Source organism: Acipenser ruthenus, chromosome 20, assembly GCF_902713425.1.
Source record: "Acipenser ruthenus chromosome 20, fAciRut3.2 maternal haplotype, whole genome shotgun sequence".
In the NCBI taxonomy this organism is placed as follows: domain Eukaryota; kingdom Metazoa; phylum Chordata; class Actinopteri; order Acipenseriformes; family Acipenseridae; genus Acipenser; species Acipenser ruthenus.
In genome coordinates, this window is record NC_081208.1 from 15,902,498 (window position 1) to 15,919,063 (window position 16,566).

Consider the following 16,566-nt stretch of genomic DNA (forward strand, 5'->3'; position numbering starts at 1 on the left):
GCGTTTACTTCCCGAAAGTCAGCTGGTCTCGCTGTGCTCAGCAATGAGGGCAAACTTGAAAAACATTCCCTAGCATTCAGCACTGCATTTCAAACAAAACCCGAGCAAGGAATATTTGAACTGTTAGCATACGTGTGTCAATATCTCTATCAATAAACAAGCCATATTATAACATTGTGTACATTGCTTACGGTTTGTTTAGCACTTCCCTTTAATAAGCTGCATGTTGGAATTATTGGCACTGTACAGCATTGTGCAGATGTGCCACTGGAACTGGTTCTGCCATTTGGTGCTACTTGTGTTTATACTTAATAAATGCTCAGTTAGTAAATATTCTACATGTTATGCTGAAACACCTGCCTAATGTTGTGGGTTTAGTATTATAAAAACAGCAACTTGAAAAAGATAAAAATGTGGTTTCCCAGAGCTTCTCAGCAACAAAACAGCCTAGCTCGACAGACGCCCTCCCCATTGACTCTCACTATATTTTTTATTTTCTATTTCAAACTCCAGTCAAACTAAACTCCACACAGGCTGAAAGTCGACAACAAACTAAATATTTTGGCACGTACTAATGCCAGTCTTACTAATGCATTGCAAAGTTTTAACATTACTTCCCTTGATTTAAAGTCAACACTTCTCACAATATATCCGAGCATCTTTTTGGCCTTTTTTTATAGCTTCCCCACATTGTCTAGATGAAGACATTTCTGAGTCAACATAAACTCCTAGGTCTTTTTCATAGTTCCCTTCTTCAATTTCAGTATCTCCCATACGATATTTATAATGCAAATTTTTATTGCCTGCATGCAATACATTACAATGTCATTTGTCATGTGTCTGCCCAGTTCTGAATGCTGTCTAGATCATTTTGAATGACCTTTGCTGCTGCAACAGTGTTTGCCACTCCTCTTATTTTGTGTCCTCTGCAAATTTAACAAGTTTGCTTACTATACCAGAATCTGACACCACTGGTTACCTCGCTCCATTTTGAGGTTTCTCCTCTAATCAGTACTTTCTGTTTTCTACATGTTAACCACTGCATAATCCATGTGCATGCATTTCCTTGAATCCCTACTGCGTTCAGTTTGAGGATTTTTTTTGGAAGGCATATTTAGTTCTTTAAAAAGTGTTTTACAAAGCGGAGACGTCCCCACAACGGCCACCCCCCCGTCCCGTCCCGTCCCGTCCCGTCCCGTCCCACCACGCGCGCACACACACACGAGAACACTTTTAAGCAAATTTAGGCGCCCACGCTAGAGATTATAAAAAATAGTGCATGGGTAGTGTGTGATATATGAGAACGTTACCTCACCCCATACATTCTCATATCACACACGACCCCGGAATTGTAATTAATTACGAATCGCACAGGAACTGTCCCAGTATGAGAGACGCGGGTCTGTGCAGAGCGCATGAGCGGCGGAGATTTGCACAATAAAGAACCGCTTCACTTCTTAGTTTAAGCTTTCACAAGCTTTACTGGAAGAAAAGCGCACGCCCCCACCACCACGGCTGTCAATCACAACGGCAAACGGCGATGAAAAAGTTGACGTCTATGACGTGTACCAACAGAATGCGCTGAACAGTAAGAAATAGCAATGCATTTAATGAAAATTGGTTAAGTGGTATTTAGCACGTCACTAGGTAAAATTCCTGATTTACAGTACGTGTAATAACTTATGGTGTTCTCTGGTAGACATGTAAGGGTAACATACAGACAAATTGGCACTCTCCTATATCGCCTGAATTTAGTTTAACAAATACTTTGTTAAAAATACAATTGCAAGTTTAGAGAATGTGAAACGGGTGGTTATATTCGGAATTTGTTTTGTACAGCTGTTGCAAGCAGCTGAATCAGGTGCCTTAGCGCCGGTAAAAATGCATACGTTTCATAGAGTGAAACCCGAGCTGTGCTCCTACTTACCCATAGTGTCAGCGGGATCCAAAGCGGTTTGGAATGGCGAATCGGCGGCCACCCGAACCACACCATCGTTTAAATGCCTTTGTTGACGACGGTCCCGAGACGGCAGCGGAGCATTTCAGAGTCTTGGTAATAAAATCACAACTTTGAAAAGAAGCGAGCCAGCATATTGTGAATCTAAAAAATAAAAAGAATCATTAGGAGGAAGGAAGTAGGGTGTTCCATAATCCAAGTTCAGCCAGGCTGTAGCTTCCTGCTGTGAAGCAAAATATCCAAACTCGGACATGCAGGCAAGCAAGAGCGAAGGATAAACAAACAAACAAAAAAAAAACCAAAGAAAGATTTTGAGAATGTTCGCCCAACTTCGTTAGAGAACGATTTGAAAGATTTTTAAAGTTAGTCGTTACCCACCGTGTTTGGTCAATTGACGTCACAAAAATGTAGTGAAGGAAGTGTGATTGAGTTTGAGCGAGCCCGTTTTTTTTTTTTTTTTTTTAAGCGTCACTGTGTGTGTTGCGCGGACACCTTTTCGATACAAAGGTTTAAACCATGGCGGTACTGGATTGTGTTGAATGATACAATGTGCCAACAAAATATTTACATTGTCAGGGGCGTAGCTAGATTTTTACTGAGGCAAAAATCTAAATTTTGTCTAACACCCGTCCCCCGCATATCCTGTTCATGAAGCCTGGAAAGTATTCATGCAAACTGCAAAGCAATATAAGTCGCTATGTTTACCCAGTGACCCACACGTTATTTTAAACAAATCTCCCAGCAAAAACAACACCGACCTAAAATGACTCTGTTCACACTGTTAGAAACACGTGATATTAAAAGGACAAGAACAGAACTTATACATATGAATCAGTAGATGGGTTTATACCTTCATTGAGAGACATGCGTTTGGTTCACTGCTACTAAAGTTGATGCTGAGACTGGTGGCACTGATGCTACAACTGGGACTGGTAAGACTGGTGCTGACACTACTGGGACTGGTAAGACTGGTGCTGACACTGCTGGGACTGGCAAGACTGGTACTGACACTGCTGGGACTGGTAAGACTGGTGCTGACACTGCTGGGACTGGTAAGACTGGTGCTGACACTGCTGGGACTGGTAAGACTGGTGCTGACACTGCTGGGACTGGCAAGACTGGTACTGACACTGCTGGGACTGGTAAGACTGGTGCTGCCACTGCTGGGACTGGTAAGACTGGTGCTGACACTGCTGGGACTGGTAAGACTGGTGCTGACACTGCTGGGACTGGTAAGACTGGTGCTGACACTGCTGGGACTGGTAAGACTGGTGCTGACACTGCTGGGACTGGTAAGACTGGTGCTGACACTGCTGGGACTGGTAAGACTGGTACTGACACTGCTGGGACTGGTAAGACTGGTACTGACACTGCTGGGACTGGTAAGATTGCTGATACTAGTGCTAAGACTGATCGGACTGCTGGGACTGTATGATGCCACGATAAAAACACTGATTTAAAAGGCTTTACTTTAAATAGAGTTTGTCAATCCTCCTATGGCCTGATCTATCGAAACGCTGAAAGACTTCTTCCTGGGACATGTGTCTGTGGACATATATCAGGGCAAGGCCATTCAGTCTATTTATACCCATACTGCTGCGAGAGCAATCAAACATACGGAAAGGATGACTTCCAACTCTTTCTCATCGTGAACAGAGACCAGAGGAATCCGTCTGCTGTTGAGAACACGGATTGGCTGTATGCTGACGGAGAATGTTTTGTTTTACACTTGGAGCGGGGCAAAACACATGCAAGGTGTTTTGTTTGTTTGTTTGTTTGATAACCAAACCAATACACTTATAGTATATAATCATCAACACAGACAATGTTGCTTTAAATGTAGGTAAATACATTTTAAACTGCTTCTGGTGTACAGAAGTCAAGGCTGAACGAGGCGCGCTGTCACATTCAGGCTGGAACGCAGCTGCACTGCAGTTTGCTTCAGTATCCAGTGCGTTGTTACCACAAGCTGTTTAAAAATGCCAAAAACGATTGAAAAAAACAAAAATCACCGGTATTAAAACAGTACTTCCTTGGATTTTTTTTTGTAACGAAAACATTAGAAAAACTACTTAAAAAAAAAAAAACTGCTGTTGCCAAACAGTGGATTTATAAATATAATTACGTCCAATTGTTCTAGCCCATGGCCTCAAATACAATGGATGAAAAGTACTAAAACTTAACAGCTATGATTCGTTATATCGGGGGAGCGTTGACATTGCGCAAGAAAAACACCAATTTATGAAAACGTATCGCAGCTAAACATCACATTCACAGGACTGTCCGCAGAAATACAATATTATTATAAGAAACACAATCACTAAACATTCGTACCAATCTGTAACGCATGTCTTTCTACTGAAATAAATGCGTTACAGATTGGTTTCATCTTTGAGTATGTACAGTACTGAACCATCCAATAACTACGGGACTACCAGCTGCTCCAGGGGCCGGTTGCACTAACGAGAACAAAAAAATGGGATGGGATCCGAATTCACTGGAGTCGGATCACAAACAGATGTTGGATCCAATTCTGGAGCTGCACTCGGGAAACTGACCAATGAGAACGAGAAGCGAACAAGTCTGTTTGGCGTGAAGTTTCAATACCCCGGCTGTCAAATTTATATATAGCCTAAGATCACAATAATGTTACGAAGAAATGGCAAATAGAAAATAACAATAATATGAAAATATGTCGATTATATGCCACTATTAAAATTGTAAGTGGGCGCTCCTTCCTGCAGCCTTTAACCTGAAACCTACAGGACAGCCTGGCTTTAACACTGGAGTCTATGAGGGGAAACAGCCTGGCTTTAACACTGGAGTCTATGAGGGGAAACAGCCTGGCTTTAACATTGGAGTCTATGAGGGGAAACAGTCTGGCTTTAACATTGGGCTCTATGGACACTTCTATACATAAGAAACCGTGTGCTACCCCTGTCATTGAAAATGTGTTACCTTCAGTATTTCTAAATTTACCACTGTTGAGTGTTCATAGTTTTGAAAGGTCACCATGTCATGTGATTTCTCTTGAGTAGGATGTAAACCATCAAGAATTTTTTTTTTTTTAAAACAAAAAACTGAAACTTTAAAATGTATACAAATTTATTTAATGGAATGTACATCAAGCTCCGTCAATTTTACACCACACACACAAAAAACTAAATTAACAAAAAAATTAAACAAAAACGACAAGGGTTGGAAAAATGGGAAAAAAATAACAATAATTACTTTTTTCTTTTAAAAACTGCTTCCAAAAGCCAAATCAAAACAAGCTGCAGTTACAGCATTCAGCCACATGGACTGGTGGCACTGTGCGTTATGCAAAATCACAACAGTAAAGTAAATCTGAATAAAATCAATGTTAAAGATAACAAGCCTTTGTATCCACTGCTAGGTATATGTATTGTATAGAAACTGTATTCATCATCAAAACGAGTCCACTTTAAACTAGACTTAGAGAAAATAAATCATTATGCCCCACCACCTTGTGGCCAAATGACTGAACTGCAGTCAGTTTTTACTGTATTGGCATCAGTCAGCTGAATATTAAACCGCTAACACAAACGCCATATTCACAAACCACTAGCTCTTGTGCGTTTGCACCAATCTGAAAAACAAACAGGCGATGCTGCAAAACTCATGGGTGGACCACAAGCACAGAGACGACTGGAGACAAACACATTGTAATTGTGCAATGTGTAAATAACCTGGGGAGCTGTAATTGTGCAATGTGTAATTAACCTGGGGAGCTGTAATTGTAATTGTATCATATCATTGATCAATTCCAGTTCAATTCCACCCCTTTCCAAGCTGAATCCTTCGCAGTTGCATGCTGTGTTTCACACTGAGGGCACATTATTCTCATTCCCAACCACTTTTATTGACCGCGTTTGTTTGAAAAAATTAAAGTTACACAGTGGGTGTCTGTGTTTGTACCTGTGATTACTGCTTGCAAGAATAAATAGCGTGGAGCTGGTTATGTTACTGTAGTGTAATTTATAATTGCAGTTACTGTAGAATAATTGTAATTGCTGATTTTAATTGTAATTAAACAAAATGTAATTATAATTGGCCCCCAGCCTGATGTACCTCCCAGTTCACTGTTCTCTCTACTCTGTGACATCACCCCGGTTTTGAAACTTCGCCTGGGTTTACCCACCAGTATTTGTTTCGTTTGAGTTATTAATTCATTCGTTATTTATTTTTAAATGACAGTACAATACTCTCTCTCTCTCTCTTTATCTATGGGTAAGGAGGCTGTTGGATTCCTATGTTGGTTTATTTGATTTCTGCGTTTTGAGCTGTGCGTTGCGTCAGACGTCCTACGAGTCACTGCTGGCTGTCTTCTGACGTTTCTTTCCAACGGTCTCCTAAAGAAAAGGGAGAGATTGCAGGGGTCACATGTCACAAAGCCAGCTACGCCAAATATCCTATAGCAAAGTGTTTAGTTCAGACAGACAGACTGAGAGCTTCAATCTCTAGCACTGTCAGTCAGACACTGAATTCATTAGAGAGAGACACAGCAGACAGACAGGAGGCTGTGTGGTCCAGTGGTTAAAGAAAAGGGCTTGTTACCAGGAGGTCCCCGGTTCAAAGCCCACCTCAGCCACTGGCTCATTGTGTGACCCTGAGCAAGTCACTTAACCTCCTTGTGCTCCATCTTTCGGGTGAGACGTAGTTGTAAGTGACTCTGCAGCTGATGCATAGTTCACACACCCTAGTCTCTGTAAGTCGCCTTGGATAAAGGCGTCTGCTAAATAAACAAATAATAATAATATGCATACAGAGATAAAGAGATTCGGACGGACAGAACACACAGGCAGGCAGGCAGGTAGACAGACAGACCTGCTCGTTGCCTCGTCTCTTCGTAGGGTGTGCTGCTGCTGGTAGCGGCTGCTCTTCCTCCTCCTCTTCATCATCATCATCATCGTCTTCATCCTCCTCCTCGACCTCTTCAACCTCGTCCTCGTCTGAGAGGGACAGACAGAGGGACACAGACAGAGGGACAGTCAGTTTAGCCGACTCTATAAGGGTTGTTATAAACAACAGAGGAAAGGACAGGGGGGTTGCTTCTGAAAAGACTCCTCAAAGTTCATTGTTGGGAAGAGAGGTGGGAGGAAGCATATCAGAATTCCACAGGCCTCAGTGAACAATAGATTTATTATATGTCCAAAACACACCAGTTATTTTCAATATTTCATGCATGAAAGAGTTGAAATGTTTTGACTTGTGTGCCCTGCAAGCTTCTGTTAATAGTTCCTTCCTCAGCCTGCATCTGATGTCGTGTAACCAACGTTTCTTTTATTTTAACTGCAATCCCCTACTTGTCCACCAGATGTCAGCTGTGCTCCACTGAAAGACAATTCCCTCCCCTGGCGAGCAGGTTGGTTTACTCAGTTCCGTTCAGTCCCTCTCACCTTCCTTCTCTCCCTCAAGACCTTCGTCCCCTTCCTCCTCTTCCCCGTCTTTCACCTCCCCAGGGTATTCTTCATCACTCCCTCCATCCTAAACACAAAACAGCACAATTATAATTACAAATATAGTAAAAAGTAACATTAACAACTACTCATATTAACATGTTCAATGTATGTATTATAAATAACCTAGTAGTAATTACTATGAAAAAATCAATTATAAACAACTGGGGGCCACCAAAAGTGTTTGCAAATATTATGATCAAATGACAAATCAATGCGTAATTGAAGTGCCGTCGATCAATTCTGTGGTATAATTACAGTTACACAGGTGTGCTGAGAGTAAAATAACCCTCGCTGATGCAGTGGTGTCCTTTGCATGGTATCTTTTTGATGAAGTCCTCTATGTGAATGAATAGGAACTTCAAGCAGTGTGTGTGTTCGAATACTTCTGCCAGCTTTAACTACTGCCTCTCTTCACAGGCAAATCCACCATATCTTGGGGTGAAGACACACAACAGGTAGCGGACTCACTAGCCTCTCATTCACACACACACACAGGCAGCAGACTCATTCACTAGCCTCATTTATGTCTTTCATTCTGTCAGAAGATATAAAATGACTAACTTCTCCATTTTCATCTGCAAGCTTTTTTCCATTTGCTTTGTCGTCTTTCGGCTCGTTTTTGTCTTTTAAGTCCTGGAAAACAAATAACATCAACATTGGCAACGCATTTCATGCCAACGCCCCCCCCCCCCCCCCCATCCTCCAGCTAGTACTGGGACAGAGCAGCACATGCAGAACGAGTGCCCCCCTCTACTCTGACCCCTTCCTTGCTTTATCACTGTTTATCTATAACTGATGTGATGCAGCCTTTTAAAATGTGTTTGTATCAGATGGAAATGACGTCACATTAAAACGAGCTATCCTGTTTAATTACTCTTCTTTATATAACTATATATTATAATACATATACACACAGTGGAGTGCTGAGTGATACAAGCTAATTTGCACCCACTCAAGGTCAGAGCGGCCAGTAACTCCCTCGTGGCAATGCCCCTCTAGTGCATATCAGCTTGTATGGTACAACCCCTGAACAACAGAGACAGACAGTTATATAGATGGGCAGAGATAGATAGTTATATAGATGGGCAGAGATAGATCGTTATATAGATGGGCAGAGATAGATAGTTATATAGATGGGCAGATGGGCAGAGATAGATAGTTATATAGATGGGCAGAGATAGATAGTTATAAAGATGGGCAGAGATAGTTATATAGATGGGCAGAGATAGATAGTTATATAGATGGGCAGATGGGCAGAGATAGATAGTTATATAGATGGGCAGAGATAGTTATATAGATGGGCAGAGATAGATAGTTATAAAGATGGGCAGAGATAGTTATATAGATGGGCAGAGATAGATAGTTATATAGATGGGCAGATGGGCAGAGATATAGTTATATAGATGGGCAGAGATAGATAGTTATATAGATGGGCAGATGGGCAGAGATAGATAGTTATATAGATGGGCAGAGATAGATAGTTATATAGATGGGCAGAGATAGATAGTTATATAGATGGGCAGATGGGCAGAGATATAGTTATATAGATGGGCAGAGATAGATAGTTATATAGATGGGCAGATGGGCAGAGATAGATAGTTATATAGATGGGCAGAGATAGTTATATAGATGGACTGAGAGACGAGGCTTTTAAACTGGCTGGTCTGATCTGCTGTAAACCGCTGTCTCTCTAAATAGCCTTCAGACAGGCTTGTTCTTAACGGATTAGCAGGATCCGCTGCAGACACTGACACAGAATAGTACAGGCCGGGAGTACTGGGTGACCTCTGCGTGGCTGAGGGAGGGGGAGGAGAGGAGCGAGAGAAAAGAGGGATGGAAGAGGCGGTGGAGAGTGATACGGGGAGGGGACAGGGAGAAACACTTGACTGGTAAATCCGATTTTGTTAGGGGAATATTTTATTACAAAGTGAGAGAACGTAATATGTGAACAGCAATAATACTTGATAAAAAGATATTTTTAAAAATCAGCTAAACTGAACTGTTATAAAATAAATATATATATTTTTCTGTAAAACAAACTTCCGAATACAACTATTACAAGATTTGCCTTTAATTTATTTGGTCTGCGACTAGACACAAAACACCGCGCCGCCATGTTGTTTGTTTTGGTTTGTAACTGTCAGTGCAATACAGCAGTGATGTGCACACTGTATGCGATGATAATTACTGTACCAAATGAAACGGGTGGCAGACTCTGCCTGGCAATAAGATTTTTGTTATCTTTGACTCAAATCTCACCTGGTTGTATTTTAATAAGGACGGCGGCACTGGACTATAAGACCGCATTCTTTGTAACTCTCTGCGCACTGTTCGTGCGGACACGGGCTGCTCGCTGGCGAGGTTGAGCGTTTCGGTGATCACTCGTGAGGACTGGGTCCTCTCTGTGCTCACGATTTTCTCCAGCCACTGGCGCTCCCGGTCGGTGAGAAGTCGCTTGCGACCACACTTTGACCTGTCAGTCCCCGTTTTTTCTGATGTCCGCCATTCTTTGAAGACTCGTGAGACTGTTGTACGGGACTTCCCGCAGGCGTTTACAGTTTGTACTATGGAGGCACCGGCGAGGCGAGCGCCTACAATCACCCCCCTGTCAAACTTCGAGAGATCCTTGCCACTCCCCATGTTTATTTAATTACAGCCTGACACCCTCCAGTGCCTTCATGACAACCGTTAGCTCCAAGGATTGTACACATCGGTGCTGAACTCGGAGGAGGGCGCCGGGGTTACTTATAAATATGACCACGCCCCATGCTGTTAGACTCCAAGCAAAACATACCCAGCAATATATTTATATGTAACTGCATTTTAACGTATAATAATAATATATTTTGCATCGATTTTTTTAAGGTCCAAAATTACCTTAATCTGGAGAAAAGGGGTCTATGTGTTTGGATACATAAGGTCAAATGACAATACAACGACTAACAATAAGAATAGTACAGTTCAACAGCCTTTTAAAATTTACAACTGAAACTTTTGGGAATCTAAACAAACGGGTCTGCCAACCACGCGCTGTACTTGTTGTGAAGACGAACACGCAATAAGGTCGCGATGTGGAAAAATGTACAAACACAAACACTAATAAAAAAAAAACAATTACATCATTTGTCAGACACTGAAGAGGATAGTGAACAGCTAGTCATAATTAGCGTGCATTATACGCATGGAAGAAGGATCACATTTAAAATCGCTTCATGTGGGCAACTTATATGGTCCAGTTTAGCCTTCGGTGCTAAGTTGTTGTCTGTCCAGTTTGTTTATTTTTCAGTGCACTCTGTTTTGTCAGATAGAAAGAGGGGGCAGTTTGTTATTTATTTTACACTGAAACATAATTCCTTGTTATCGAGTCCCTGCACCGTGCCCGAGTTCACCATCCTGCCCCACTTGTTGAAGAGGCGTGCCTTGTTTGCTGTTATTTACATTCTTCTGTTGACAGGAGTCTTTATGCGTCTGTGCACTCACTCGGTTTTACAAACAAGAAAGAATGAAAAAGAAAAACAGAGAAGAAATCGGTTTGCGAGCACAGTCGACACACAGCTGCAGTGATTGACGCAGGCGCCATTTTGTGTTTGTTAGCATACGTGTATTCTTCCGAAAAGAGCATTCAGCGCTAATGCAAGCCTAGCCCGACACGACGGGTCGCTACCTGTGCGCATGCATTACCGGTACGTACACAAAGACAGACCAATCGTACACGTACTACCAGCCAAGAGGCGTAATAGGTGATTGTTGAAATACCTAAGACAAACACGGGTAACATTGAGTTTTTCCACAATGCGAGTTACGCTGTCTCATTCCAAATGCTAGTATTACTCACAAGTGCATGGTGTTTCTGTAATTGGACACGACAGTAAAATCCCATCCGACGCAACTCCCGGCGCACAGTCCTGGCCGACACTGTCTCCTCGCTGCCAGCGTTCAGAGTTTGGGTAATGGCTGCTATTGTCATAGTCCGCTCAGAGGTCACGATTTTCTCCAGCCACTGCCGGACACTGTCGGTCACCAGCCGCTTGCGCCCACATCTCGACCGGTCTGTTGTTGTCTTTTGCGATTTCCGCCACTCGGTGAAGACGCGTGAGACTGTGGTCTTGGACTTGCCGGACAGTACTGAGGTCTGCGATACGGGTGCGCCCAGGAGACGGGCGCCCACTATCATACCCCTTTCAAATTTGGATAAATCCTTGCGCCTACCCATATTGAACGGGGTGTTAGTGGCTACTTTTTCTTTTTCTTTTACACAGCGGGGAATGGTGTTTTTAGCAAGCGCCTGTAAGCATTTTTTCATTGCAATACTGTCGAAGGGGTGTTCCTAATAAAATGTCCACGCCCTAATAAAATGGCCACACACACAAACCCAGTCGTACCTGACATCGGTACCTTTTGAATTTGTAAGACTACCAGCAGACATCGTAGGCTGTATGTAGAAGATGCATTTCCCATGTACAGAGCCGGGCAGTTAGTGTAAAGCCGGCGACACTGTCTATGCGACTAGAAGTTACCAAAGGCATACATAACTTCATATATTCCGATAGCATATTACAAGCAGTGCACATTATCAAATGACATACATACCGATGCACAGCAATGCTATGAGAAAAAAAATAATAAAAATTAAAATATATTTGTTTACTGAGTCACAATTATTATTATTATTATTATTATTATTATTATTATTATTATTATTATTATTATTATTATTATTATTAATAATAATAATAATAATAACAACAACAGTGCTAATTGTAAAACTGCTCATACTTATTAATAACAAATTAATGATACATTTCTTTTTTTAAAAAGAAATTAAACTAACCTTGATGCTTAGATCCGTGCTTGTATCCAGCGCTGTCTCGGCCATGTTAATATGCGATACGATCAAAGGTATATAATTAAAAGCAATGTAAGCCTATACTTCTAGAAGGCTGTACTATTTGTTCAGTCACGTGTACACAGTTTACATGAATTTCACTTAGTCTATAGCTTTCAGTCGTGCATAAAGTGATATATCTAGATATAACACTGATAACTATAGCCCTGTGTAAAGACAACTTCAGTGCTGAACCCCTCCCTCCAGAAACAGTTGTAGATATTCAAAAGTCTGACAGATGTCGATTAATTTGTCGATTTCTGCAGAAAGCGCGATATTGCTCTGTTTTTAATTTGTTATTATACCTACAATAAACGGCTCGAACACTATTTATAAGGGTGCTTTTGCTAGGGGCGGAGCTCTGCTCAGATTGAGCCGCTGCTGTCAATCAAACCCACGTTGGTAAGGCGCCGATTGGCTACTCAGACCACGCCTTTCTTCAGACTCTGTTCGTAACCACGCCCTGAATGTCACTCTTTAGCCCTGAACTAAAAAGACAGCTCAAACAAACGCCCCAGAACGGATCACCGTGTTCTGATTGGTTTAAACAGGGTTAGTTTACACTGATTGGGTGTTTCGCGTGTCAGTTTTACTAAATCAAATTCTCAGGAGCGAAAGTGATTTTTTTTTCGTCAGTACGTGTTGGCTGTTTTTAAAATGTATATTATTATTATTATTATTATTATTATTATTATTATTATTATTAATACTATTATTATTATTAATACTATTTATTAATGATAAAGATGACTTACAGGTGTTACAGGGCCATCAAGGTTACAATACAAGTGTAATATGTAATACAGTATAGTTTCAGTAAGTGCAAATACCACTAAAATACAATATCAACAAGGATGCAGCAAGTTAGGATTACATTTATAAAAACGTGACCATTGCTCAATTATAAAACCAGCTTCTAATTCCTTCAGGAGGAAGTTGCATTGTATTGTATTGTATTGTACTGTACTTTACTGTGTTGTGTTGTGTTGTATTGTATTGTACTGTACTTTACTGTGTTGTGTTGTGTTGTACTGTACTGTGTCGTGTCGTGTCGTATTGTACTGTACTGTGTTGTGTTGTGTTGTATTGTATTGTATTGTACTGTGTCGTGTCGTGTCGTGTCGTATTGTACTGTACTGTGTTGTATTGATTTGTGTTGTGTTGTACTGTACTGTGTTGTATTGTATTGTACTTTACTGTACTGTGTTGTGTTGTATTGTAATGTACTGTGTTGTACTGTACTGTGTTGTGTTGTATTGTATTGTACTGTACTGGGTTGTGTTGTATTGTACTGTGTTGTGTTGTGTTGTATTGTACTGTACTGTGTTGTGTTGTGTTGTACTGTGTTGTGTTGTGTTGTATTGTATTGTACTGTACTGTACTGTGTTGTGTTGTGTTGTATTGTACTGTACTGTGTTGTGTTGTATTGTACTGTACTGTGTTGTGTTGTATTGTACTGTACTGTGTTGTGTTGCATTGTATTGTATTGTATAGTGTTGTATTGTACTGTACTGTACTGTGTTGTGTTGTATTGTATTGTACTGAACAGTACTGTATTGTATTGTATTGTACTGTATTGTATTGTACTGTACTATATTGTACAATACAATACAACAGTCTCTTGACACAGTCTCATGCAACAGTGTCTTGACACAGGGGTTGTACAGATCTAAAATGGAAAATTACCTATATGGTAACAATATCCTGGGAGACAGTCAGCATGGTTTTAGGAAAGGGAGATCGTGTCTAACTAACCTGCTTGATTTTTTTGAGAATGCAACATCGACAATTGATAATTGCAAAGCATACGACATGGTTTATTTAGATTTCCAGAAAGCTTTTGACAAAGTCCTGCATAAAAGATTAATTCTCAAACTGAACGCAGTAGGGACTCAAGGAAATGCATGCACATGGATTAGGGAGTGGTTAACATGTAGAAAACAGAAAGTACTGATTAGAGGAGAAACCTCAAAATGGAGCTAGGTAACAGTGGTGTACCACAGGGATCTGTATTAGGTCCTCTGCTATTCCTAATCTACATTAATGATTTAGATTCTGGTATAGTAAGCAGACTTGTTAAATTTGCAGAAGACACAAAAATAGGAGGAGTGGCAAACACTGTTGCAGCAGCAAGGTCATTCAAAATGATTTAGACAGCATTCAGAACTGGGCAGACACATGGCAAATGAAATTTAATAGAGAAAAGTGTAAAGTATTGCACGTAGGCAATAAAAATGTGCATTATAAATATCATATGGGAGATACTGAAATTGAAGAAGGGAACTATGAAAAAGACCTAGGAGTTTATGTTGACTCAGAAATGTCTTCATCTAGACAATGTGGGGAAGCTATAAAAAAGGCCAACAAGATGCTCAGATATATTGTGAGAAGTGTTGAATTTAAATCAAGGGAAGTAATGTTAAAACTTTACAGTGCATTAGTACCTCACCTAGAATATTGTGTTCAGTTCTGGTCACCTCGTTACAAAAAGGATATTGCTGCTCTAGAAAGAGTGCAAAGAAGAGCAACCAGAATTATCCCGGGTTTAAAAGGCATGTCGTATGCAGACAGGCTAAAATAATTGAATCTATTCAGTCTTGAACAAAGAAGACTATGCGGTGATCTGATTCAAGCATTCTAAATCCTAAAAGGTATAGACAATGTCGACCCAGGGGACTTTTTTGACCTGAAAAAAGAAACAAGGACCAGGGGTCACAAATGGAGATTAGATAAAGGGGCATTCAGAACAGAAAATAGGAGGCACTTTTTTACAGAGAATTGTGAGGGTCTGGAACCAACTCCCCAGTAATGTTGTTGAAGCTGACACCCTGATCATTCAAGAAGCTGCTTGATGAGATTCTGGGATCAATAAGCTACTAACAACCAAACGAGCAAGATGGGCTGAATGGCCTCCTCTCGTTTGTAAACTTTCTTATGTTCTTATGTTCTTATATACTGTATTGTATTGCAATGTATTGCAATGTATTGTACTGTATTGCATTGTATTGTATTGTACTGTACTGTATCTGTTCTCCAGTGTAGAGTGTAGATACGGTGCATCTGTAATTTGAGTGGTCTGGGATATGGAAGGAAGAAGCCCCTGCCAACAGAGCTCTTCTTACACAATCCTAATTAATATTTAAAAAGATCGATATGTATATATATATATATATATATATATATATATATATATATATATATAAATATATATTCCAAAACAAAATCCCCCAAAACAATGACTAAAGCAGAAAAACCTTGGCTTTTTTATTTCTTTGCTACTTCTATTTAGTCAGCCTGTCTGCAGTGTTCATTGCTGTATTCAATTTGTGCAAAAAAAGTTTGTGCAGTTTTATTCTAAATCATGCCTCCTAGTGGTGCAATGACATTACTGCATTTTTATACCTTGAGAAAGTGTCTTTCACAACCCTTTAACTGGCCCTGCGCTACGGGGGAGGGGGTAGCACATTGTGGAAAAGGTCACCGAATCAAATCATTTGCACCACAATTTGGCTCCACCCTCGAACTGCGCAGATTAGAAAATGTCACAGACTGGTGGAAAAGGGGGTTGCTAATGGGGAGTATTACTGGTACTCGTTTGTAAAAATATATAGCCTTGGCCAGTTTTCCATAAATAATGCAGATTATGGGGTTGGGGGGTGGGGGGGACTAAATCTGAACTGGGGGGTGGGGGGTGGGGGGACTCGATCTGAACTTGGGGCTGGGGGGACTCGATCTGAACTGGAGGGGTGGGGGGTGGGGGGGACTCGATCTGAACTGGGGGCTGGGGGGACTCGATCTGAACTGGAGGGGCGGGGGGGACTCGATCTGAACTGGGGGCTGGGGGGACTCGATCTGAACTGGAGGGGTGGGGGGTGGGGGGGACTCGATCTGAACTGGAGGGGTGGGGGGACTCGATCTGAACTGGGGGTGGGGGGGACTCGATCTGAACTGGGGGCTTGGGGGACTCGATCTGAACTGGAGGGGTGGGGGGTGGGGGGGACTCGATCTGAACTGGGGGCTGGGGGGACTCGATCGGAACTGGAGGGGTGGGGGGTGGGGGGACTCGATCTGAACTGGAGGGGTGGGGGGTGGGGGGACTCGATCTGAACTGGGGGGTGGGGGGACTCAATCTGAACTGGAGGGGTGGGGGGACTCGATCTGAACTGGAGGGGTGGGGGGTGGGGGGGACTCGATCTGAACTGGGGGGTGGGAGGACTCGATCTGAACTGGGGGTGGGGGGG

At 41.6% G+C, this 16,566-nt stretch overlaps 2 protein-coding genes across 5 annotated transcripts in view; both read right to left on the reverse strand.

Moving 5' to 3' along the window:
• Positions 1 to 2,484, reverse strand: part of LOC117425211 (tumor necrosis factor receptor superfamily member 1A) — a 19,693-nt gene extending 17,209 nt beyond the window's left edge. Inside the window, exons 1-2 of the mRNA XM_034041991.2 lie at positions 2,336 to 2,484; positions 1,928 to 2,101 (exon numbers count right to left, since the gene is read on the reverse strand). Coding sequence (XP_033897882.1) covers positions 1,928 to 1,993 — 66 coding nt within the window. The 5' untranslated portion in view covers positions 1,994 to 2,101; positions 2,336 to 2,484. The remainder of the gene's footprint in view (positions 1 to 1,927; positions 2,102 to 2,335) is intronic.
• Positions 2,485 to 5,044: 2,560 nt separating this feature from the next.
• Positions 5,045 to 12,636, reverse strand: LOC117425246 (parathymosin-like). 4 transcript variants are annotated; one of them, XM_034042064.2, is made up of 6 exons: positions 12,272 to 12,636; positions 12,031 to 12,045; positions 8,002 to 8,073; positions 7,378 to 7,465; positions 6,806 to 6,930; positions 5,045 to 6,330 (listed from the first exon to the last, which is right to left on the reverse strand). In XM_034042064.2, exons 1-6 carry the CDS (start codon positions 12,314 to 12,316, stop codon positions 6,283 to 6,285), a joined length of 393 nt encoding a protein of 130 aa, XP_033897955.1. In that variant the 5' UTR covers positions 12,317 to 12,636; the 3' UTR covers positions 5,045 to 6,282. The 4 variants fall into 4 exon arrangements, with proteins under 4 accessions (XP_033897955.1, XP_033897956.1, XP_033897953.1 ...); XM_034042065.2 differs by lacking the exon at positions 12,031 to 12,045 and having other exon boundaries at positions 12,272 to 12,635; XM_034042062.2 differs by lacking the exons at positions 12,031 to 12,045; positions 12,272 to 12,636 and adding an exon at positions 11,276 to 11,918.
• Positions 12,637 to 16,566: the final 3,930 nt, after the last annotated feature.

Bases quoted from the DNA above. Each gene is read 5' to 3' on its own strand.
- LOC117425246 (XM_034042062.2), bottom strand. From the start codon at position 11,743: ATGAAAAAATGCTTACAGGCGCTTGCTAAAAACACCATTCCCCGCTGT. The intron at 8,074-11,275 runs GTGAGTAATACT...TTTGTTTTCCAG, and splicing joins TACAGAAACACCATGCACTT to GACTTAAAAGACAAAAACGA. The intron at 6,931-7,377 runs GTGAGAGGGACT...TGTCCCTCTCAG, and splicing joins TCTTGAGGGAGAGAAGGAAG to ACGAGGACGAGGTTGAAGAG.